This window comes from Apus apus, chromosome 10 (genome assembly GCF_020740795.1).
Source record: "Apus apus isolate bApuApu2 chromosome 10, bApuApu2.pri.cur, whole genome shotgun sequence".
In the NCBI taxonomy this organism is placed as follows: Eukaryota; Metazoa; Chordata; class Aves; order Apodiformes; family Apodidae; genus Apus; species Apus apus.
The window spans coordinates 17,980,860-18,006,402 of record NC_067291.1 but is presented as its reverse complement, the minus strand read 5'-3'; the positions used below and the strand labels follow the sequence as shown (position 1 = coordinate 18,006,402).

Below are 25,543 nucleotides of genomic sequence, written 5' to 3'. Positions count from 1 at the left end.
TTCCACAGCTGGAAGCAGCTCCCGGGCAGATGATGGTACTTACACGAGAGAGCTGAGGGCGGCTGGACCGAGATGGTGCTGTTGCCAGGCAGACACTTGCCCGAGGGACAGCATTCCTGGGGAGTTAAATCCCTGCAAGGCAGACAGGTCTGCACTAGTCAAGGAGTAATCTAAGAGGGAAAAACAAATAGATTTTTTTATATATATAAACACACACACACACATCAATAAAACAACATGAGAATATATGTGATATATATGTGATATATATATGTGTGATATATATGTGATACACACACACAAATATAAAGACTTTCTGCCCAAAGCAAAGGCAAGTGACCCAAAGGAGTCCAAACATGAGAACTTCAAAGTCTAAGAGCAGTTATTGGAGCTTCACAAGGGGATTACAGGACACAAGCCCCCAAATGACAATTTTTTGCATTCTGCTTTCAATTTCTACATGCTGTCTCATACAGCTGCTTCTAAACCCACAGGTACAACATATTTATGCTTCATATATATGTGAATTTTACAGTAAGGAAAGTATTAGCATTTTTTAAGATTTTTCATCTGCATGGAAGTTTCAAAGTGGAACAAAAAGGGAAGAATTCATACAAGTCATTAGAAAGGAATGGTGTTTGTTGCACTGAACGTGCTGCTGACATCCCAGCTGGTTCAGTTCCCAGCTGGGAGGCAGCAGTTGCACCAGACACACACACCACTTGGCTGGCTCATGGTACAAAGCTCTCCATTGTCCCACACCCCATATCCAGATCCAGCCACAGAACAGCACTGGCTGCCACTGTCCCTGCTGCCAGGGCAGGCAGGGGGACTGTGCAGGTCTGGTGGGTGGGTGCCTGTGGGATGGTGTCACCCAAGTCACAGCAGCTGGGAGCCTTCGTGTCCCCTCTATCCACCTGTGCAGTCCTGCTGTAACACATCACATTCTCCCTCTCCGCAACTAGAGAAGTCTGATTAAACTGTCTGTATCAAACAACAGAAAAAATCTCCTTATTTGGAACAAAAAAAAAATAATTACTTCAAAATACTACTTAACTGGATAAAATACAATCTATTCCTAATCAGCAGGCACTGACTGCCTGTTCTGGCCATGATCCTTCAGCAATTCTCACTCCATTCACACAGGGACATTTTCACTTTATCGTTACCACTCATGCTTTGCTTTCAGGTTTTTAAACAAAGCAGCAAACACTTCTCTGCTTTTCATTATTTTGTAATACAGCTTCCTTAAAATCATTGCTTACCCTCTTGAGAATGTAACAACTGCTACCAGCCAAACGTATTTTCTACTACCAGCAGATGAACCAAAAACTGCTTAAGTAGGGTTAGTGTTTTGTTTTTAGAGGGTTTTTTGGGTTTGTTTGTGATACTGTCCTAAAATGACAGCACCATGATTTCTCTCTCCTGTGACCACCTTTCTTGAACAATATTCCCATTTCCACCCACCAACTGATGTGCTGTAGACAGCTTCTAGGTGTTCTCCTCAGCAGCCCACGAGGAAGGTAAGCCCCATGCCAGCAGGGTATTGAGCTTTTCAGACTAAGACTAAAAAACCCAACAACCCCCCCCCCTCCCATGACTGGGACATGCACTCACCCTTCAAAGCAGCCAGACCTATGGCAAGGTGCAAGTGCAGTAAATGTAAACACTTGAGATGGATGTGCTATTCTGTGCCAATGGGATTTCTGGAAGAGCAGACCTGAAGAAAATGCTTATAGGGATTCAGTTTCCATGTATTTTTAATTTGCAATTATGACAATTAACTTCTGGTACTTCAGACAGAAGGTGTCTGATGACAGGGGCTTGAGGAGATACTTCTCCAAAGGATACACGTGCCACTACCCAATTAGCTGCACGCTCAGTTCCCTAAAGAATCACACATCTGCCAGCAGTGAGAGCAGGACACCATTTCCATACCTGAGTGGCTTGATGCAAGATGGAAAGGTTGTTCAGACAAGGACCTTCTACGTGACAGAAATCATTACTGCTGTGACCCTAACAGCAAGACACCTTTGAAGTTTGTGCCTTTGCAAAATAACTGACAAAGCCAGTAATACAGTTTATGGCTAGATAAGCACTGTCAAGTGTAAGTTACTAATTAACTCATCTCTCTAGTTTTTGAGCATTTTTTAAAATGCCTAGACTGTTTTAAGACAAGGAACCCAGTTCCTTCTGGCCCTTCCTCCAGCAACCTGCAGAAAGACAAACTTGCCAGCAAAACAAATTACAGAGAAGACTGTATTTGTGCAAAGCTGACACCCAGTGTTTTAATTACAGATCTAAGAGCTGAATCTATCCCTTCCAGCCCTGAAAAAACCCTGTCAATCCAGAAAACCAATTTTGGTATTTTATCTTAGTCCTTGAACTGCAAAACTGAAATTGCTACCCAGGCAGTGACTACCCTTAGAACACCCAGTGACAATTTGGTGTCAACATCAATAACAGAAACAATTTTGAAGTGTCTGAAAATCACTAAAGGCTAAAGGCTTTCCATAAATTATTGCATTATCGGAAGAAATGGGATGGTTTTTAAAATCACATCCCTGGAGCAGTTTCCATGCTGTACAACACCAGTTTCAGCAGTCTGACAGCCCCACTCACCTTTTTGCTGGTTTTAGCCTGTTTTGACCATCAGCCTATGAATTATTCTGGATGAGGGACACACAAAACACCGTGTCAGACACGAGAGAATGAAGGGGTTTGCCAGGTGACAGGTAAAACTCAGTATGGGTCTTCTGAGCTAGGACCAGAACTATTTGTTGACCTTAAACAGCCATTAAACACAATATACAAATAATCTGCACGTCCAGCAAATTCATACTTGAGCTTAGCATCCAAGTGAAATCACCAAGTACAGTTCTGCACTCTGCTCAACATCCTGCTACTGCAGCCTCATCTTCTCCCTCACCCATTTCTTCACACTTTACCCCCCTCAGGGCAGAGTCTTTGCATAAACGTTCAGCAGCTCAGCTGGGTGCCACGCACATAAATATTTACTGTTAATGATGACTAAAGGGTCCCTGTCAAATTCCAAACCTCAGGAGTGCCAGGAAGCGCGGAGGCAAAGCAGTGCAGAAGGGGCTGAGGGGTGGGAAGTGTCAGTTAACCAGCACATCCATACAAAGAGATAGAAGTTGTTTGGCTGGAAGGTGGTTAACAAGTCTAACCATAGTGAAGACTTTCAGATCTAAAGTAACAGTGGAAAAAATTTATTAAATCCCACTTTTTGGGGCAGGAAATTATGATGAATGGATGACTGCTCCATCTATTCCACCTTCCAACATTACAGACTCCTGTGGCAGCCCTTCCTGCAGGAAAGGAGGCAAATAACAAAACCTCCGTATCACTCGGGCTTTGGCCATCTACAAACCTTGAAGCTTTTTTAGATTTGTCCTGACTAGTTCCTTCTGCCTAGCCAGAGGTGATCAGCCTTAAATGGAAGCTCTAGTGTAGCTCTGTCCCTGAGAGCTATCACTGCAGGAGAAGGAAGCACAATTTTTTTATTTTTTTTTTTTTAGAATTTAAAAGCCTACCAAGTAGGACTTAAACATTGCCAACACAGGGGTCCCCAGTTCAGAAATTCCTGTTTTAACAAATTAGAGCAACTACATTTGAACATCTTAACTAGACTTCATCTGAAGATCTGGGGAATTATTTCCTTTTTTTCCTTTTTAGTTGTAAGAAAGAGGTAAAACAGCTGCTGGTTAAATTTATTAGCACTCCTCTGCAATGTCGTTTCTCTGCAGGTGCATTTGAAAATTAAACTGCATCACAGATCAATGGTAATCAACCTGACACCATCAAGACTGCAGCCTTCCAAGGAAATGATTGTTAAAAAATCCTTCACTGATCACATACAGGGGCTGTGACAAGTAAAGAACCTTGAGATGAAATTTGAAATCATCTCCATTGGTACAAAGTAGGAGGCACCACATCATGAACTACTTCCCAAACCAACAAACCACTTATTACTTATATTACCAAATTCCTTGCATCACACCCAACTTGGATAAAAAGTTTCAAGGTCCTTCAGATAGAGAGATGCACCGTGATGAAATGCTGACTGTGCCTTCCCTGGAGCCCCCACCTCACAATAAAACCACTGAAGAGAAGGGCCTGCCTGGGTTTATCCACCTCAGCTCTTTGGCAGCTCAGAGCCCCACAGTTCCCCCCTGCTGTGGAACTGAGCCCAGCAGAACAGGAGAGACAGGACAGGGTGCTCTCAAGTACCAACCTCTGCTGAAATGTGGGCATGTCAGCTCTCAGCTGGAAAGCCCAAATGCTATGAGCAGTGCCTGTTGTGCCTCCATGCTCAGCTGTGTGCAGCGTGACTGACTGAGAGCTGCTTCCCCACCTCTCAACACGGACACATTTTACAAGCTCACAGCTCATTTTTGATGAGTAAAAGCCTTCATTTGAGCTGAACAGGAAAATAAAGTCAAGTGTCACCGAAACGCAAATTTTCTGGGCTTATGAATCAGAAAAGCCTTGTACCTCTGACAAATGAAGCCACGACTAAAACCAGTGCTTACCAGTGTTGTAGGCAGTGGGCATGGCCGAATACACCAGTCCCTGGGGAGGCAGGCTCGGAGTCGTCACCGACACCACAGGGGTAGCCAGAGGCTGTGTAGACTGAGAACTGCTTATCCTTTGGGCATTCTAAAAATGATTAAAAATAACGTCTTGTGATATCAGTGAGAACAATGGAAAACCAAGTGCTAATATAAAAACAGCTATTTAAATTTCTTTGATTTTTTTGTTGTTAGAAATGCATCCTTTTTGTCAGGATAGATTTTCTAAACAAGCCAACACATTTCAAGACAACCAAAGTGATCTTGGCAAACTGGAATGAAAAAGTAATTCAGACTAACTTGTCTGCTTCCCGTGCATGCAGATTTCAATAGTGTTAGAATTGTAAGATATAAAAATAAATGCAATTTCTTACAGATCTATACAATTCTCAGAAGTCCTTAAGTGATTTAAGAGTTTTTAGTCTTATTTTTAAGAGCTTTTAGTCCAGATGGTGAGGTGCAGTTCCATCAGAGAAGAGTCTCCCCACTTCCCAGTTGTTTATTCAATTTTCAAAATTTTAGCTGCCAGTTTTGACACTGCTGACTACACCTGTCCTGAAAGGAATACAGAGATCTTCTAAATTCGTGTTCATAAGACCTCAGTGATAAAATAATCTTGACGTTCCCATGGTTCCTGAGAAATTGAGAGTACTTGTTATAATGCAGATATGTTTCAAAGCAAATGACACTGCAGTTCACAGAGCAACTGTGCTTTTTGACAGGAAAGAGCTAAACTAGATTGTCTCACGATTATCTGTACTAACAGCAGGCATGACGTGGCTTTTTAATAAGTCTGTCTTTCCCATATACTGCAACGAACACCTGTAGCAAACTTAATTCAAATTAAGCTCTTCAACTGAACTTGCTGTTTAGAAAACCTTGTATTAGACACTGTGGTGAATATCACCAGCCAGCCAGGCTGCTCTGTCACAGAATGTGCTGCTCTGTCACAGAATGTCCTGCTCTTCACAGAAGCAACTTTCAGAACGTTCTTCAAAATACGTTGCTCAACACCATTCAGCCACGCCAGACACTGTCAAGAACAGGATATGCTACTTTTTAATTTTTAAACAACAGATACTTAGTTTTACCTGCAGAAGTCTTAGAAATACTAGAAGTCTCTACGTTCCTACGTTCTCACAGAATCATTCCCAATTAAGAGAGCTGAATTTCAAACTGCTGAAAAGATGTTTTTAAAGCAAGCCTCTCTCTCTGAAAAAAAAATACTTGCTACAGAAGTAGAAGCTGCAGCTCTTTGGTAAAGGTCCATTTCCTAGCTGTAAAAGACTGAAGCTGCTACTACTTCTTCCTCATTTATCTGCAGCTTCATTTTTTCTCCACTCAGATATTGGGAGAGTGAGCAGTACTAAAAATGCATGATTCCCTTTATAATAACAGAATGAGCAGATACAGAAACATGGCTCTATTCAATTTTAAGCTTAATCTTGTGAAGGTGAATTGAGGGCTATTATTCCTTAGCTTCTATCTTTCCAATTTAAAGAAAAATGTATAATACAGTTACTGTAGTAAAATTATCTACAACCTTCCACTGGCTACCAGCTTCTGATCTCTGTTTTCTCTGGCTGCTGTTGAAAGCCACCTTTGAGCCTGGTCAGAATTTGGAGGCTCTTTGGCATTTGTTCTTCAGATGTACCCACCCTGCTTCAGAGCTCCCAGATTTCAAAGCCCTATATCACAGAGAAAAGTCCCACTGATTTTCTGTGTAATTTATCCCTTTAAATCACTTACGTACTTCTGAAAATCTCCAGTAGACCAAGTTTATCTGGCATAAAGATACGTTATTATAGTAGATTTTTGTGCCTGTCAGGAATTGACCTTTTTCCAAAGCTTTCTTGGATGGCAGCCTATAAAGTTGGGATTACTATATAATGGAAAAGTTAGAGGCGTATACTGGGAAACAATCCAGACCAAAGGATTTCCCCATGGGAGATGTTTTTTTTTGTCTGAATGGCTAATAAAGGTGGTTTTCTGAGGTAATTTATTTCTGAATATAACCCTGACCACTCAGCCATACAAAGACACTAAGAAATATTTAGACGTGTCTCGTTCTTGTACTTGGATATTCAGCCAGATTCATTAAACTTTCAGATTATTTTTATTATTTTTGAAACTGGTGCAAATGATGGCAGTAACAGGAGGAAATCAGAGTCTTTATTTTATGCTATGCTACCCTTCCTATCTGGTTTTCATCTTCAGTGCTGAGTTCCAACCTCACAGAATGGATGTTCACAGACATGGGCTGGCACTGCTTCCTAGCGCTGGGATCAGCACAACAACAGAGGTCACACTACAGGTGCTTCGGGTTTCTTCACCACCTTTGAGGAGGACACCACTGTGTTCTGTCTGAGCTTTCTTCCCCTGACAGATGAGCCCTGTTTCGCACCACTAGATGGCCCACGCTCCCCACGCTGCCCAGAACCCAACCCGCCTGCAGCAAGTCACGCTATTTATTTCCCACTGCAAAGAGCACAGCAATTTTCAGCAGGCAGGAATGCTTTAAACTCGAGTGCTTTTGCATTAATTCAAGTTGCAATACACTGATTAGGCGTTTTTACGTTGAATTAAAGTTCAATGCTTGCACTAGAAACCAGACACTCCTCTGTAAAGGTGAGGAACATGCATGACAGCTGTTTGTTACCCCAAGTCATTCCAGTAAACCTTAACAATTTATATACTGACTTACAAAAAATCATTTCCCTTACTTTTGTACAGCTACTGCTCATGTTTAAGGTTAAAAAAATAATCAACCAACAGCATGCACTGATCAAGAAATTTATCACTACAGTTTCCATGCTTTTCATGCAATTAGAGCCTCATATTAGCAACAGGTCCATGTTCAAAATCCAATCAAGGAATGCAATAGGCAGAGTTCTTTGTGTCTCTCTACAATTGCACTCTGATGCAGCATCTTCTGCATGGTTGGTGCAACAGCAGCTAAACAATTTGCAAATTGCTCTAAAAATAAGTTATGAAACATTTTAGCCTTACGTTATTTTCCAGACAGGATGCCAAATGTTAAAACCTTTTGGAAAAAAAAATAATACCCACAAATCCCAAGAGTTTCCTTTCAAAACCAGAATGTCTTTCCACTGGAAAAAGGTAGAATTATGCATTTGCAATTCTCTGTTCCTTTTGGTAAACAAGGAACACCCCTGTGGTTTGATAATCTCACTCAGGATGAAATAATTCTAAACTCCACAAAGGTGACCTCACCAGCAATGATGTCATCTCCTTCAAAATAAGAGAAGTAACACAAGGCTTGTGCTACAGGCTGAGGAACTTCTTGAGTGAGGCCACTGTCTAAAAATATTCCAGTAATTTAGGAGATAAGTGGTCATTTATATTTTGCATAAAAGACAGTAAATATCCTATGCACATGGACAGTTACTCTGTAAGACTCTTTTCCAATGTTCCCTCCAAGGAAAAGTGAAATATTTTCACGAAAAAAAACAAGTTTACAAATGGAAAGTGCTACTAGACTTTGGATATATTTTCAACTTGAATTGGTCAGGTTTTGAGTCTGATAAAACAAATGTATTTTTGTCGGCTACCAAGGGAACACTGGAATTATTTAAAAGATGTAATGAAACTACAGTTAAAAGCTGTAGTAAATGACATTTTCAGCATCTTGCTCTCTCTCATCACACAGTAGCTCAAACTCACCAACTCCAATTCATCCTCCTCCGACTGTACTCAGCAAACAAGAGGGATAACAGAGTTACTAAAAATAGCATTGCTTTCAAGAATGAAAGAAAAAGTCATGCTTGTGCTTCAGGATTTTTATTTGTTTTATTTAACAATGTGACTTGGCCACCCAATTCTGTAAATAATACTACAAGGAAGTATAATACTTTATGTAATTTGGGTCAATTAAAAAACCTGCACTAAGTGAACACACACTTGGGCAAAATTCGCTCAGAAAGAGTTTAGTAAATGCAAGGACACAGCCAGACATTGGAGACACATGTAGACACAGAGCAGAGCAGTTTCTGGCTGTGCTGATCCAATGAACATCCAGCTCAGTAACAAAATATCCTTCACACACAACTATCATACCATCCCAGCACCTCTACTCTATAATCTCCTTCCAAATTCCTCAAAAAGACAGCCAAAACCTGAGCTGAACAGTGTGTTGTTCTTAGCACAACACTAAACAGGTACTGTGCACTGCTACCATCAAACTGCATTAACAAAACCCTCTTCTTGTATCTATTTCTAATTAATTTCGAAGGTTAATTTTCACTTTAATTATCAGACAGTGTATTTCCTACGTCTTCTGCACTTCCTAGAAAAACTTAAAACTTCAAGAATCACTACCTGAGAATAATTATAGCTTTTGTCACTTGGATTAATTTTGTATTATTAGTCATGAATACCAGTAAGAAATGTAAGCACTTCTGGTACCATAAAAACAAGTAAGAATTATACAGAGAGCACTTGTATTGTTTATATCCTGCTCCTCTTAGTTATGGTTCATTATTCCATACACAAAAACTTACACATAGGTGTTGAACATTTCTACATGACAGTGAAAGACTAAGACCAAAGGACATGGCCAACCAAATTAAAGGAAAAACAGAGTAACTCTTCCTGAAAGACCTGTTCTAGTCTCCATGCTCTGGTTGCCTCATTCCTGACACGAAACTTGTGTGCTATTCCAAATCTAGGCTGAACAAACATTACTACCAACATGCCAAACTGCACAGTATGATTGAAAAGTACACAAACAGGGACTGAGCCTGATCTCATTACTCTTTGATGCCTCCACCGAAGACACGACATCCACCATAGGACACACAAGGTTGCATTCCAGCACACCACATCAAACGAGCGTTTCTCTCAGACCATCATTACCACTGAGCTCCATTTTACATCCCACAGCCATTACGACCCAGGACAAACAGGTACAAAGTGTGCTGTTGGGCACGTTAATACAGCTCCCATCACCACTAAGATCAGCCATTCCTCCACAGGATAATGCATAACCCTTTTTAAAACCCACATCCTCCAAACCATCAAAGTTCTGGGTACCAAGGCAGTGAGATGTCAAATCAGAACAACAAAATCCCAGTCTGTCTCTCTAGGACTGCAGTCTAACCACAGTTAGGTCAGACTGCTATTTTACACTTAAAAAAAAAAAAAAAATCCTTACAAATTTAACTTCTCCCAAAGTAACAACTTGTAACTTAGATTTTCATTAAAGAAATGTCAGAATACAAACACCTTTCTATTACTGTAACCTACAGTAAGCAGATGAGACAGTTCCTTCCTGGGCACGTGGACAGAACACTTCATTTTTACAAAGCCAGTCATGGAACAAATGCTTTAACTTACCAATGGTGGCATCATACCCTTGCTGGAGGGTGGGATGACAACACGGAGGTCAGGCTTGCGATTGTTCATTCCAAGATTACCTCCTCCAGGTGGAGGTGGAGATTTCGTAGGCATGACTTTGCCTAAGCCATTCCCACCACCAGTAGTTCCAAGTAGACTTGGTGAAGCTCGAGAATTCACAAACCCATTCCCTGAAAGAGTAAAACCAAATGTATGGTGAGACTGAAAGGAAGGAGCAATAAAAACGTTGGTGCACATGTACAAATTACAGAATGCTTCTTCTGTAAAACTTCCAATAACAAACTTCTCACAAGAGGCTCAGTATTGAATAATCGAACAAACAAAAACCACTTTCACCAGGAAATCAATATGTAAAGGTAATATCACCTCAAGGGCACATCGTGGCAGCTTAAACGCTGAGAAGAGCATATTGCCAGAGAACTATTACTAATAACATCTGTTGTGGTTTTTTTATTTTGCCCTTTGAAGTTCCTCCAGGCTGAGCTTGCAAAAAAGTGTGTGCTTTTGCACAACCCCACTTCATCCCAGCCCCCACAGAACATGAACTGTACTGAATTGTTGCCGATGAGGATAAATAATTGGAAAAAAAACCCCACATCTCTTAAGGTCTCTATTTCTGAAATGTATTCTTCAAATATCTTCAGGATTTGCAGGACTCGAGTACCTATTCTCTAGTAAAATGTTGTGTCAATTAATTAATACATATTGTCTGACTATTATATTCAGCAGCATTGAGGGGGAAAAAATCTTTCCCCTATAATTCATCCCAAGCTCTGGACACAGATACACACATTATTTATGCCCATCAATTTATTTTATACAGGTCTTTCTCTACCTTACTCCTAATACTCATTCTAAGCAGAATTAGACAAGCCAAAGCCTACAGGTCCTGGCTTCAGCACTGAGATCTCCAAAAGCTGAACACACTCAAGATACAGGTCTGAGCTGACACTCAAAACAGATCAGAAAAAAGTCACAAGTCACAGTTAAGTGCCTACTACTCTATTTTCCTGTACTGACAAAAGCACCAACCATGTTAAAAAATGTATTTCTCAAGGAAAAAAAAAATTAAAGACACATTCCAAAAATTTTATCATATTGGTAGCAACAATTCCTAAAATACACCACTGCAAATGAAAAAGAAAGTTGTTAAGCAAGGGGAATTTCACCACAGGGAACCTATAGTTCACACTCCACAACTTGGGTGTAAGTGTGTATAAATAAATACAATTCACAGTAAGATGTTTATACTAACATTGCAGTCCTGAAAGCAGCCTTTATAGTCAAAATTCTAGGAAAAGTCTACTACACAAAGTTCACTGTGTGTCAAATTCTCTTCTAATAGCCTGCAGCACCATCCTGGCATGAATTTTGTATTATTATTCTAATTTGAATAGGCCCCTACGCCCAATCTAATTTTATTACATAATTACATATTAATCTAAAAGCAATTAAAATAAGAAAGTTGTCAGTGTCACATTCTACCCTCTTTAGGAAAAATGTTAATGCCTTTAAAAGCTTAGCAAGAATGGATCAGTAACAGCACATCACAAAGGTGCCTGGCACTGAGAAGATGCTGAGCTACTGTATGGTGAGAACCTAGCTGGGAATTCACCAGGATGCTCACGAGGAAGCTTCCTCCTCCATCCCTCCTGATGCTTGGAACAGGGTGCATCAGGGAACTGCCAAATGCAGCCCTCATTTTGTCTCTGTCCACCACAAGAGGAACCCTACATACTGCTTTATCAATTTAGAAATGAAAAGAGCAAAGATCAATGTAAGAATTGTAACAAAGCTCTTGTGCTGACCTGAAGATATTCTGAGTTTTATAAAGGTCTTTTGGAAAATAAGTTCTTGCCTAAGATCTTGAATGAAAAATCTCATAAGTAGAATTTAACTGGAATTTGCAATAACAGTGTTCTCATTCACATATGGATGAGCAGTAAATTCACAACTTTAAAGCCAGGATTTCAAATTCCAGATTTTCTTTCTTTGTGGACTTCCTACTGTGCCAAAAGCCTGACCATCCATGGATGATCTGATATGTCCCTTGAGTTTTTCAAGGTTAACAGAGCAAGGAGGGAGGAGTTATTCTAATTTAGTACTTTACTGAAGCATTTGCATGGAAGGTTTGGGATTACATTTTCTGAGAATTCTACCATTTAACGCAGGAGTTATGAGGGAAAGAATGAATGTAGACAGCAGAAGGAAGAAAAAGCTTTTATTTTAGCTTTCTTCCTCCTGTATAAAAAGCCACAGTAAAAACTCATTTCGTGATTAAAGTAGCTACATTCCTGAGCAGAAAATGGCAGAATTTATTGGGATGCTTCTAGGTTAGTGATAAAATTCAGTTAAAGTGGCTGGAAAGTTTGGCTGGAGCTAAGAAAACATACTAGAGCTAAATATACTCTTGACTGCTAGGAGAAAAATAACCACAGCCAGGTCACACAGAAAAACCAACCAACCAAAAAAGAGAAATTAAGTTCTCTGCTACCCCAAGGTTCCTGAAACTGTGAAACAGTTTTCACAGAATCATGGTTTTGTTCAATGCAGTCATGCATCAATACCTACCCCTTACAAAAGAGTGCAAACATAGCTAGAGCCAGCCTACGTAGCATTAGGTTGCAAGACAGATTTTGCACAATGGACAGAGAGTAAAAATTTAGTGGACCTGGAAAAAGATGTGAGGGAGGAGAAGTTACCAGAAAATAGCACAATTTTCACCAATTTATACCTATAAAATAGTTTTGCATCTTCCGTATGCATAAAAATTGCCAGAATATTTAAAGAACTTAGTGTTACAAAAAAGTAAAGTCTGGGCTTTAATGTAATAATCAATGGAAATTTATTACTCACAAGGCTGTCAGTATCACCTTTTATATGCTAAAGCTGTGGTGCTCTGAGTTGAATTTGCAGAACAATAACACTGTGTATAAACAATGGAGTTCTGTGCAGCATTTTAGTCTGTCCTATGATACCATTTCCTGTCCTCTGTTTTCAAGTATTTCGGTAGCTCGTGTGTTAAATCTGGACAGTGTCTTTCTTCCACACCCAGCACAGTCATTTCCTGCAGCCCATATTACAAGGCTCTGCCAGTCCCTCAGACATTTCATGCTTTCAGTGGTACTGTCAAAAACAACAAAGTTCTTGCCATTACCTTCTCTGCACAGCATCATTCAGCAGCAGGGCAGAGCCAAAGCATTTTTTCTGACAAAAGGCTGAGGGTTTAGGGAAAAAAACAAATATATATATATATGGAATGGAAGAAATAAAAAATGTATCAAATGTGCAATAGTATGGGTATTAATCCACTAACAGCCCTTTGCTATAAATAACAAGCAGTGAATATTTAGCAAACACTGAAGTATATGTATTGATTATTTGAAGAATCCTATGCTGGGGTTGCAGTAAGACTGCAGAATACTCATTTTTAATATGAAAGTTAGCCTTTTTTTCCTGTTAATAATCTAATAATAAAATCAAATTACAAGTTGAGAGTGAAAGGATAACTAAAAGTGTGATATTTCTTAAGAGTAAGGTCAGGAGCCAGAAAAAGAGAATGATTACAGGATGATGCAACTACAAGGCAGCTTGCCAAACTGGGGCTTTAATAACCCCATAAATTCTACTTACTATTTTGTATAATACAGAAATTATATCAACCCTGCCCACTATAGATCTTTCCAAAGACAATTACTTTACATTTAAAAATACCATCAACCTGAAAAAAAAATGGCAACAGAATATAGAATCCTATGTGAGTGTAAAATATGACTACTGTGTTCACTTCCATTGGAAGAGTTGTATTTAATTCTAGTTCTTTACAACAGACTATGAAAGCTTTTTTAAAACACTTTCTTGGAAAACAGACACCACTGCAAAGATGGCAAGATCTCAATTATTATTTTAAATAAGGATTACAATTATAATTTAATTGGATTTTATAACAAACATTGTCCATGTGCATTAGCCTACTTCTTGTTTAGTCAGAAAATGTTTACTTTTGAAATAACCTCTTTTCTGAAGCTAAATGTTAAAAACCACCCATTTTAACAACTGTATATTCTGCCTTCAGATACATAATACAGCTTAATCTCATTTATTGTCCTGCAGCCCAAGATGTAGCCTTCAATTACATGAGCCAGACTCATATTTCACTACATAAATCACATCAGCTGAAACAATGAACACACGTGGCTGGAAAGTACTCCATGTACTTATTACTACTCCAGGAATAAATTATAGTCATTGATGCCATTAATCTTTTTTTGTGTGGTTCACCTTCGGAGAAACTGAACAGTTATACAGAATTTTGGAAAATAATTGTGGGCAAGCAGCTAAGCAATGTAAAATTAAGCAAAAAGAAGAATGGTAGCAAATAAATATTTATGCCTCAAATGACATCACGCAACCCAAACATCACGTAATTAGAAGTAAACAGAAAATTGTGTTTGCAATAAGCCATCGATTCACTACGCACCTAAAAGAGCAGATAAAATCTAATGAAGAACATGAATATATAGACATTGGGGCAGGGGGGGAAATATTTGCAAATAAATGTATTTCCACTGATCTTTACAAATCAGTACTTCAGGCAATACCTTTGACAGTAATACAAAATTTTGAAACATGTCTAACATGTAAGATTTATATTTTTAAGGCAGCACTTCAGATATTAAAATGCAGCAAAAAGAAACACACATGACTAAGTGCCAAAGGAAATGCTTACTCATGTTACACAACTAAAAAAACCCACTCACTGCCCAGGTTGCTGGATTTATTTTTTTTTTTTTTTGCCTAAAGCTACATAAAAGGAGAGACAATTATCAAAGACACTTAGAAATTACATGGGCCTTCTTCAAGACCAGGGTTATTATTCAGAATGCCACAGCAAACCTAAAACAAAGGCGTCATGTTTTTGCATCTAAGTGTTATTCAGCCTCGTGTGAAAAGTTGGCAAGTAGCAAGTGGATGCCTTTTAGGTTTTCTGTCAACTGAACAGTGGACAGGTAATGAAATCAGAGTTCTGCTTTCTGAGCATCTTGATTGTTACAGATCTATACAAAGCCAGAATAAAGAATGGACAACAGAAGGAATGTGTTTAGAACATCTGAAGAGATGTGGTGGTGCATCCTGGGTTGAAACTTCACACACACAGACATGCTGCCCTATTTAACCCAGAGGGAACAGGTTTTAGCACTGACCACAGGCAACAGCAGCATGAAAATTAGTGCTCCAAAACATTTGTTCTGATTAATCGAAAAAGTAAATTAGCTCAAAAGCAAACACTGTCATAATGCCAGACATTTTTCCCCCCCTTGAAACAGATACATTTGCCAAGTAAAAATTTTCCACAAATGTTTATGTGGTGGGTAGAATTTTGAAAATATTACTAAATAAAAATGCTTTTTCAGAGTTATGACAGCTGCCTATGAAATAAGCTCTCGATATTATAAAATTATCACCAAATTTTCTGTTCTAGACATAAAAAAACCCACCTACCAATCTTTGCTACAACACTTGGGTATTTTTACTCAGTCATTTCCCACAGGATAAAGGTTCAGTTGGCAGACTGACTGCTAAGGGATCTGATCTATTCCAATCAAGGTTCACAGGACTTGAGAGAGAAACTCATGAACTACATACGAGCCATTTTATGTAACATCTTTGTTTGAACTGTCCCCCACCTATGCAAGATGACCTTTACAAGTTTTTTACTCAGAGATGGCAGAATCACAGAATCCTAGGGGTTGGAAGGGACCTCAAAAGATCATCGAGTTCAACCCCCCTGCCAGAGCAGGATCACCTGGAGTACATCACACAGGAACTTATCCAGATGAAGGTGTCAATGAAGTGAGAAGAAAATCTTAAATGCTTAAAACTTCATGTCAAGATTTGGGTTTTTCCTTTGTCTAGAAAAGAGTATCTGGGAATGTGGGTATGTCAGTAATCCATCTTTGACATCTCTCCTATAAATTGTGGGCTGCAAATCTGACACATGACCTTTCACTACATGCAGAGAAGAATTCTCTGTTCCTGAGAAGTTTAAAAGAAAAAAAACTAAAAAAATAATTAAAAAAATTAAGGTAACTCTACATTAAATGTAGCAAGAAACTAAACCCATTGTTCTCTGCAGACATAATTAACTCGATATACACACTTCAGTGGTAGCTGTCAAGCTTAAATTGACAAGTTAGCAGATTTACTCAATCTGGTTATATATGGCTTCCTGATTTTGTTTGCAACTACAAAGGTTTCCATGCACCTGACAGTATTTAAAAGAAGCCATGCCTTATCCTAATAGAATCATAGAATGGTAAAGGTTGGAAGGGACCTTAAAGATCACCAGGTTCCAACCCCCCTGCTATGAGCAGGGACACCTCCCACTAGGCAGCATCGGGCCCTGAGGCTTAGCATTCTGGTGCTAACTAGCTGTTTTGCTAGAGGTACTTCTTCTAGGTGCTCCACTGTTCCTACATAGCCACAACTCTTACTTGTATGAAAAATCTTTCTAGAAGTGAGTGGGTACATGTATAACATTCTGGGTGTGATGTTCTGGAAAGTAAGAGATAAGTGATGCATTTTGACTTTTCACATCAACTATTAATAAATGCGAGAAGGAAAACATTTTACTGCATTAAATATGTTCACCAAGCTGCTGTAACTGGGTATATCTAAAGTTTAATATTCTAGAGCAAGTGCTGCAAACAACTGTTTTACTTGCTTATTGAAAGAAGTAGTTTTACATCTGAGGGTGCTGTTAGTGAAGTCTGATTTTGGAAAACAGGCCTGAAACAGCTTGATAATAAACTTATTTATTGAAAAATACTATGGAAATCAACATCTGACCTTCACAGTTTCTAAAAATGGTCATATTTTTCAACTGCACAAGTGTCCTTCTCTTAAAATCTTGCTTACCTGATAGAAACCACACTTTAGTATTTCATATCTTTGCTGCACATGGCCAAAGAATGGATGAAGAGCTGAAAGTCAATCCTGTGCTTTAAGCCTTTTAGTCGAAGCATTTTTTATTCATGAATTCAACTGCCTGACTTTATCTTCAAATAACTTTTTTCCAGTTGCCACACTAAATAGCCAGTGAGCAAATACTGAAAGGTCAACAGTTGCTTCTGTAACTCCTTACTATGAACACATTACCAAGGAGAGTGATGTGTAGTTCCGAAAGTGATCTTCAGTTACCAAGGCATCCCAAGGAATGGAAGGAACATCAAGAAAGTGGGTGAACTGTCATTTATTTTGTCTTTTTGTGGCATGATAAATTTCAATGCCTGCCTGACCTCTACCAGAGTACTAGATTTTGTTTAGGAGAGACAAAATGTTTTTTAAATTAAAAATGCTACTATTTCTTCTTACTGAAGCCCAGAAAATACAATGAATTTTATTTCTGGCAGGATCTCTCATTTGTTTTTGAAAGAAACTCTGATCATCTTCCAAAATTAAGAAAGAACCTCTCTAACAGCTTCCAAGATTTATTGCTTTCTTTGTATAATTGCTAGAAAATAATTAGCAAGATACACAAGGCAATGCAAACAATACAGTCTGTATTTTCTTCATTTTGATTGGCAACACAACTAGTATCAGCCATCCAGGTCTTGTGAATACTAAAGCTGAGAACACAGCTGAGTTGTGTTTAGTGTAGTAGTTCAGTAAGCACAGTGAATTTCATGTGAAGTGAGAAATCTGGTGAACATCAGGTGGCTTTAGAGTGCCCTAATTACACCTGCAGAGACACACAAAAGCAAGAGCAGCATGCTGCTACTGAAAACCACTAAAATGAAAAATGCAAATATTACTGAAGTGGAAAGAGCATGGCAACAAAATGTTAAACACCTGATAAGAATTTACAAGACTTGACAATTACAAGGCAACTAAGAAAATTACAACTTTTGTTCTTCCACAACCACTTTTGAAAAAGAGTTGAAATAAAAAATAACTTTTGATTAACTGTGAAACTAAAACCACAAAACTATTTTTCAACAAAGACACAATACCACACTTACCCACTGGACTGGTACCAGCTCCATTTGGCACTGTGAGGTCAGCGGTCCCCAGCATTCCACCTAATAAACATAAGCCAGAGCATTAAACTTGCTATTGTCGCAGTATCGCATCATTTTGTACTTCAGAACTTTGGGTCTTCAAAAAAAAAGACAATGCACCAATACCATTAAGAACTTGTTACTCTTTTTTGCTTGAGGTGGGGGTTTGTGACCAAAAAAAATTTCCAAAGCATCAAATCTTACCTGCGTTGCCGGTACTCGGTGGTCTCTGGGGGGGGGCCCCAGGTGATACGTTGCGATGCAGGGTGGTCTGAGGAGGGGAGAGCATGGTGGTGTCTGTTAAGGATGAGCTGGCTGCCAGCGATGGGGATACAAGGGAACTCCCTGGGTTACTGTAGGTTAAAGTGTTGGGATTGGACACTGGAACCGTAACTGACATCGAGAAGTTCTGAGCAGGCAAGCCAGGCTGCAGGAAAGACAAGGAACACATACAAGACAGCAATGTTAGCATTAACTGTGTCTGCAGAAATAGCACTTTATAAAAATACACATTAATGTTTGCCAAGAACTACTCAGGTTGTTTGTTGTTTTTTTTTCCCAGCAAAGTTAATTGTTAGTTTTTAATATTAAGCATACAATTTTAAAACATCCATTTGTTGTAGAGTATGGTGTTAAACTTTTATACATCATATAAAAACAGTTTCAAAAGAATTACTCACAAAGTTCTAAAATACTGAGAGTTCAAATATAAAAAATGGAAGATATTCATACGAATTCACAACCCCAGAAAGACAACAAATTTATCAGTTAATTGGGATTATTACAAAGCAATGACAAGCTCAACATGTCTACAAATTCAACAAACTGTTGCACCTTCAAAATGTAAGCATAAACATGCACATTACAAAATCAACAGTTATTACATAAAAAAGAAAGTTAGTGTTAACATTTTCTATTAATAACCTTGCCGAAATTTTGCCAATTTTCAATTCTAGTTTTTTACATTATTATTTAAAAGGCAACATATTTTTCTGAAGTATATATGTTTGTTATCCAACAAGTATTTGAATCAAAAGCTTAGATGCCTGCCCATCTATGGTACTCATTGTGTTATGACTAACTTCTTTGGCCTTTGTCTCATTCCTATCCTTTGACAGTGATGAGTTTCTGAAACAAAAGAGACTATTTTCTTTCACAACTCTCGTAATTGCTGGAAACAAAACCATTACACGTACAATTTAAGGGTAAATATTCCATAGTATTTATTAACAGAATAGAAAGATAATAGTTTTGATTTAGAAGTGAAATGCAGATGAGAAAACACTCATGACCCAGCAAGTATACTTAATAAGACTTACTTTTGCCATGTGCAACTTAAAATTTATGTAAAATTATACTTCTGTATGACAATTTTGACAATATTAGAGCTACAGCAGCTACACTAATTAAAAGAGCATAATACATTTTCTACAAGAAACAAAATCTCTCAGTAGTGAGAGCCAATGACACTGTTGCTACTGAAGCAGTCCTAAGAATAATTATCAATTTCTGGCACAGAAGGAAGGAAAAAGTAATGAAGCGTAGCAACATAATGCTAGCAAATCATTCACAGTATCTAACTAATGACAAGCTGTTCTGGTATTTGTTTTCACAGGAAACTACTTCAAGAGACTATTTAACATCTACCAGAAAAAGGTGGATTTTAAACAGCGTGCTCTCAAGTAAATCAAACTACAATTGAAATACCTGAAGCATGCTTTAAAAAATGCTAGAAGCATTTGGAACATTTTTTCTGTATGTTTCTCAATATAGGACTAATAAATGACACCTTCCTCACACCTTGCAAACAAGGCTGCCTCTGCCCATCTACAGGACTCATTTGGTTATGACTGAACTCTTCACACTTTGCCTCATTCCTATCCTTTGACAGTAATGAGAGCACTACAGCAAAAGGAAACTATGTTCTTATACAGACTCATAAATACCAGATCTAGAACCAAAACAGGTCCAATTTAAGTTATAAATACAGAAATATAGAGCTAAACAATAGCATTGTCCTTTTTATTTACACTGATGCCCACAAAGACAAATTCAGGCTGTTCCTGAAGACCAGAGACAACCAAGGGAGAGGAATTTAGGTGTATTAGAGATGAGGCCTGAAGATGATGTCTCAACAGAGAAATGCTAGATATCAAAGGCTTCAAAACAAAGCAGGAACAAAAGATATTAGCTTCATTCAAGTCTAAAGAACTTGCTAAAAGAAGTGACGCTGGGTGTCACGACTGTCAGTTTGCTGTGAAGTCTGTAGAGATGGCCTCATTGCTCTGAACAATGAAATAACTTCTAGTATCAGCAAGTCATTTGGGGACACACTACTCAATTACCCCAGGATCTGTGCTGATTAACCTAGGCAGTCCACTTACTTTAATTGCTACAAGATTTGCAATGTTAAAAAATTCAAAGGCTATGGCAGATTTCTGTATTAGTTTTGTTAGAAAATACTTCCCCTGTCATACTCTACATTAATTGGTTTTGTAGATGGAAAAGTCATCATGTACACCAACATGAAAAATGTGCAAAATTTACACTACTGTTAACCCCAAATTTCTGGAGTTCTGGAGCCCAGTAATTCTCTTCCAAGAGCCTACGTCCACTAAATCTTTTTTATTGCCGTAGACCCCAAAATTGGATTTATCAAACTGAGGAAAACATTACTAATCTGTCCAGTAAATAAATGGCGCTTAGCAAATGACAATTTCATTTTTTAATTAAATAACACTAAAATGAAAAATTATCCTCTGATGACAGTACAGGATGGATCATATCATTCTAAAGCAATTAGGTGACTTAGGGCTGCTAATCAGTTAAAGACACTTGGGACAAAATTTTCAAAGACCTTTCAGTGTCCATGGAAACATCTGTTAGAATTCCAATAGCAGTAAGACACCAATCTTCTGAGGCTCCCATTGTGCACCAGTCTTTAAATATCTGAGTACCTGTCTACATCCAGTTTTCAGCAAAATAAAATTCCCCTGATTTGATGGCAAAATTAATCCAATTCTATGTATCTGTTTGTAACATGTCTTAAAATCTTGATTAACAAACAGATAAAGAGCTACAAGATTTAAATAAACTATCCTGCATCCCACGACAAAATCTATCTTTAAAAAAATATTTTAGGTAGGATTAGGCAATACAGCTAGGCTCCTGAAATTCAGAAGTGTTACCTCATGTTCACAAGGTATGAAAAACTGAGTGCAGAAGAGAAGCTAGACAGAAATCTTATACTTCAAGGTAAAATGTATTTTAACGAGATTAAGTGTCAGCATGTCAACTTTCCTCAAAAATACACATTCTCTTCTCAAACCATTACATCTTCTTGTCTTTGCAGTGGTATTCAGTGGTAAGCAAACACTGTGAAAATTCTCATGCACATAATAGAAGCACAAACCATACTTTAGTACTCACTGCGATTTTATGATTCCGCATCATATTATCAAACTCTTCATTAATTTTTTTATATTTTTCTTCTGTATGTGGCGTGAGCACATATGAAGTGTCAGGGTCCGGGCTGTCGCACCCTCTGTGTTCCTTCTTGTTCAGAGCCTAAATAATGAAGTTAATAAAAAGGATCAACAAATAAAAAGTAGAGATAAAATAAAAGTACTTACAGGGCCTCGCTTGAAAATAAAATCACTATCTTCATTTAGTTTGCTGAATCTGTCCTCCGATAGTGGACTGTGCTCAAAGTAATCGTCAGCATCAGGGCTCTCACAACCATTAAGGCCTTTCTTTCTTAAGGTCTGAAATACAATTGGAAAATTCACATACAAATCATACTAACTCGCCAAGAAGTTTTGTATATCACTGAATCATTCAGAGCCACTGAAACTACATGAAACTTTCACAGACAAAACTCACTGATCAATAGACAGGCTTAGTCTTTCAAAATAGTAGACAAACAGAAAAGGTTAATTCAGAGGCACTCCCAGGTGCCATGTCCCATGGGTAACTTCAACCTACACCCACCTCCTCTCTCCAGTGTTCCATGCAAAACCCATTTGAGATACTAGCTGATGGGAGTTAAGTTGCCTGATGTACAAGGAAGATTCAAACCCATGGCAAAGGAGTTAATGTCATCACTGGTAATTAAAAGTCAGTTTACTGGATCTTAAATCAATTGATTTTATCATCCTAATTTTAATACTCACATTTTAAAAAGCATAGAGTTAAACCCTGAGAAACACAGAGGCTTAAATTTTCTATCAGATTCAACAACTGCAATAGATTAATGTATGTAACACTTGGTCTCAGTAAATTGCAAAGGCAGGATTTTCCTCCACTTCTATCACCCTGCATGATAATAAGAACTGCAAAAATTATAAAAAGAAATTACATAATCTCTCTCTAAAATTACTTAGTTTGCTAAATATAAGCTTTTTGAGATTTCTTTAGACCATCTTGATGCAACTGCTTTATTGGGCTACTTCCTGTTTTCTGATGGAGAACTCACATCAACATCCCCTGGAAAAAAAACAAACTTGTCTCCAATCTAAGCATTACAAATAAGCTACTGAAAGAAAGGATGTGAAAATACAGGTCTCATGACTACATTTTTAAAAGATATTTGTATTCCTTGTTACTTTTCTTTTTCATTCTATTACAGAATCAGAAATCTTCCTTTGCAAGTTCTCATTTATAACAAACCAAGATTTTAAAATGCTAGTGATGGAAAAATCATTAATGTTTTTTTAAAATAGGAAAGCAGTATAAATTGTTAAACAGGTACACATTAACAGTACATAAGACAAGAGTAGGATTATACAAGCACAAGGGGAATTGTGTCTTCTTTTTGAGATAAATTATTTATATTCTACAAATTTTACACTAGAAGCCCTAAAGATTTGAAATCTGCAAGCTGGCATTCTCAGCACCATAAAGAAATTGCTTTTTTCCCGTATAGAAGCTATATATTTCTACAGCACAATGAATTTCTGATATTAAAAAAACCAAACTGTATTAGTTTGAACTATGGTATTCATCAGCATTTTTTCTTCAAGTGCCACTTACTAATTTTTAGTAGAATAAAATCCACGTAAGAATTTCTCACTATTCATATACATGCAAAATACTGACTATATCTACTTCAGCTTTTAAAAAGTAGTTGAATATTCAATTATACTGTCTGAAATTCTTTAATATCACAGGTCACCATAAGCTATCATTCCTTCTCAAGTTTCTTGGCTCGCTCTGCGTATCCCACACAGTATCTGGAACTCCCACAAAAATGTAATCCCTAAATCAGCATATGGGGAAAACAGGTGTAGCTTCCCCCAACACCTGTCACAGCACAGATCCTGCTCCTCTAACCAATCAGCTGGACACGTATATGGACTTGGCCATACAAGGACTGGCTGTTTGGCCTCTCAAGGTCGGAGCCTGTTATCCCTCTCCCAGCCCTTCCCTAACAACTCACCCTGCCAGTCTTCTACACTTTGATATCAGTAGGGAAAATGTTAACACTGTATAATCTGGATTACACTTAACCCCTGCAACCCACAGGATTCTGTAAATAGAATCCAAATATGTCTTTACTCGGTGTTCAGCGCCAACACGCATATGCTGTGCCCAAGGCATGATTAGAAGCTGCATTTAGATACTATAAGGAAAGATCTCACAAAAAAAAAAATATCACAGAATGTCTAGTTCACTTCCTTTGAGAAAAATATTAAGAAGAATTTTAGATATTACAGCATGGGAGTTTCATTAGTGCTCCTTTCAATATTCTAAAACAAGCTTTTAAGCATAATGCTCCCAATTCACCCTCCTGGATCTGTCTGAAAATTATACTCAAAAGTTGTTCTAATATTAAAAAAAACAATTCAGTTAAACATAAAAACGCATCCTTCCTCTTGGTGACCAGTGTTTTTTTGTTTTGATAACAATGGGGTTAACTCTGCTTTGAGTCATGAGGAAGGAAAATGCCTCAGTATCTCCAGTTTAAGATTCTGGAAACCTTCACTCCAGATGGGGTTCCTGTCATTGTGGAAGGATTTAAGCCACAGTTCACTTTTAAAGATAGTAAGTCTGGGTCTGATATCCAAAGCTCTGTCTCCTTATCACTAAAATGAACTGCCACTTTGAGGACCTAACCATAAAAAGACTGCCAACTTTATCACTGCCCAGTAACATAATAGTAAAACATTCCTGCTCCGTGGCTCGTCCTAACAAGTGGAATGCTGTAATCTGTTGACACGGCCAGGCGAAGCCTACGGGAGACAGCCCAGCCGTGGCTTTCTCACAGGCTGCGGAGCAAGGCGCGATAACGGGCCCTTGCTGGGGGGAAAACAAGGAAGGCCGTGACTACTGGGAATCGCTCCACAGGGACGCAGGAAAGCCAAACTCCATAAACAAGTCCTGACTCCACCCTCGAGATTCTTCATACCTAAAATTTGTTATTTCTCTCATTACTGTAAATAACTTGTTCTCCCTGAGCTACTTCCAAGACATTATCATGGAGACCGTGATTTTATCAACTCTGAAGATAAGTGGGGGTGAGAAAAAAATGCCTGTTATTGAGACCAAATAATATTTGTGTAACATAAACAGAGTTTCATTTCTCTGCTGTGACACACAAGCTTGTTTGGAATAAAATGAGAGTTTTTGCAGTCAAGGCCAATTAATGCAGATAATAAATTTTCTTACTCCAAGAGGTAAAAATAGTATTAATTTTCTAATTTTGCTATTGGATGCTCACTGCAATTACCTTCTAGTGTCAAGTCTCATTTTCCAGATCATCTAAGTGAATGTGTAGCCTTTTCAATTAATCTGTATTACTTTCAAGTTCCAGTAAGACAGACAGAATTACTGGAAATTGTTCCAACATGTTTGCCAATGCACTGTACTATGCCTTCCCTATCTGAGATGGTGGACCTTTGATATTAGACTGGATTTACTAAGTGATGAGAGAAAAAGTGTATTTTTTTCTGAGAAAAATCAGTGAAGTTTTGTTTTGTTTTTTTTGCTTTGAATGGCAGAGCTTAGGAAACCTTGTATGAGAATGGCTGCATTAGCAATGACAGGTTTAAATATTACATTCTAGCACATGGTACAAGAGCCCCAGTATTTTCCTGAACTGCCCCACACATATGCAAAGCACTTTAATTGCACTGCATTTTGCTAATTTAAGAACAGAATCATGCCTTGCCAAGGAACATTTAAGAAGCAGAAGCATGGCTCCTTGTGAAACAGCACCAACAAAAAATAATTAGCTCTTCTCTACAATTCAACATCAATTTTATTGAAACCACTAATAATGCAGACACCAAAGAGTACAAAAATACAATAAGGTTATTTATTCTATGATTGCTAAGGAAGCAAAGATGATATTCGACTACCAGTGTAATTATCTTAGCACAAGTTTCCTTCCACAAAATCCAGCAGAGAAACATGAAATGCAGGAGCTTTAAGCCTGCTGAGCCTCCACAGCATGAAATCAAGTCACCACCTTCTCCAAGGTTTGTTCCAGCCCAGCTGCACACAGCTTCTCTCACA

The 25,543-nt window shown here is 38.2% G+C and overlaps 1 protein-coding gene across 7 annotated transcripts in view; it reads right to left on the bottom strand.

Moving 5' to 3' along the window:
* MEF2A (myocyte enhancer factor 2A) overlaps positions 1-25,543 on the bottom strand; it is an 83,134-nt gene that overhangs the window by 4,504 nt on the left and 53,087 nt on the right. For 2 of the 7 annotated variants that reach the window (XM_051628792.1, XM_051628793.1), the window contains exons 4-11: positions 21,661-21,792; positions 21,458-21,595; positions 18,233-18,455; positions 17,990-18,049; positions 9,948-10,138; positions 8,277-8,300; positions 4,554-4,680; positions 44-170 (exon numbers count right to left, since the gene is read on the bottom strand). In XM_051628792.1, the coding sequence (XP_051484752.1) occupies positions 44-170; positions 4,554-4,680; positions 8,277-8,300; positions 9,948-10,138; positions 17,990-18,049; positions 18,233-18,455; positions 21,458-21,595; positions 21,661-21,792 (1,022 nt within the window). The remainder of the gene's footprint in view (positions 1-43; positions 171-4,553; positions 4,681-8,276; positions 8,301-9,947; positions 10,139-17,989; positions 18,050-18,232; positions 18,456-21,457; positions 21,596-21,660; positions 21,793-25,543) is intronic. The other 5 variants (XM_051628794.1, XM_051628796.1, XM_051628795.1 and 2 more) reach the window with 5 other exon arrangements.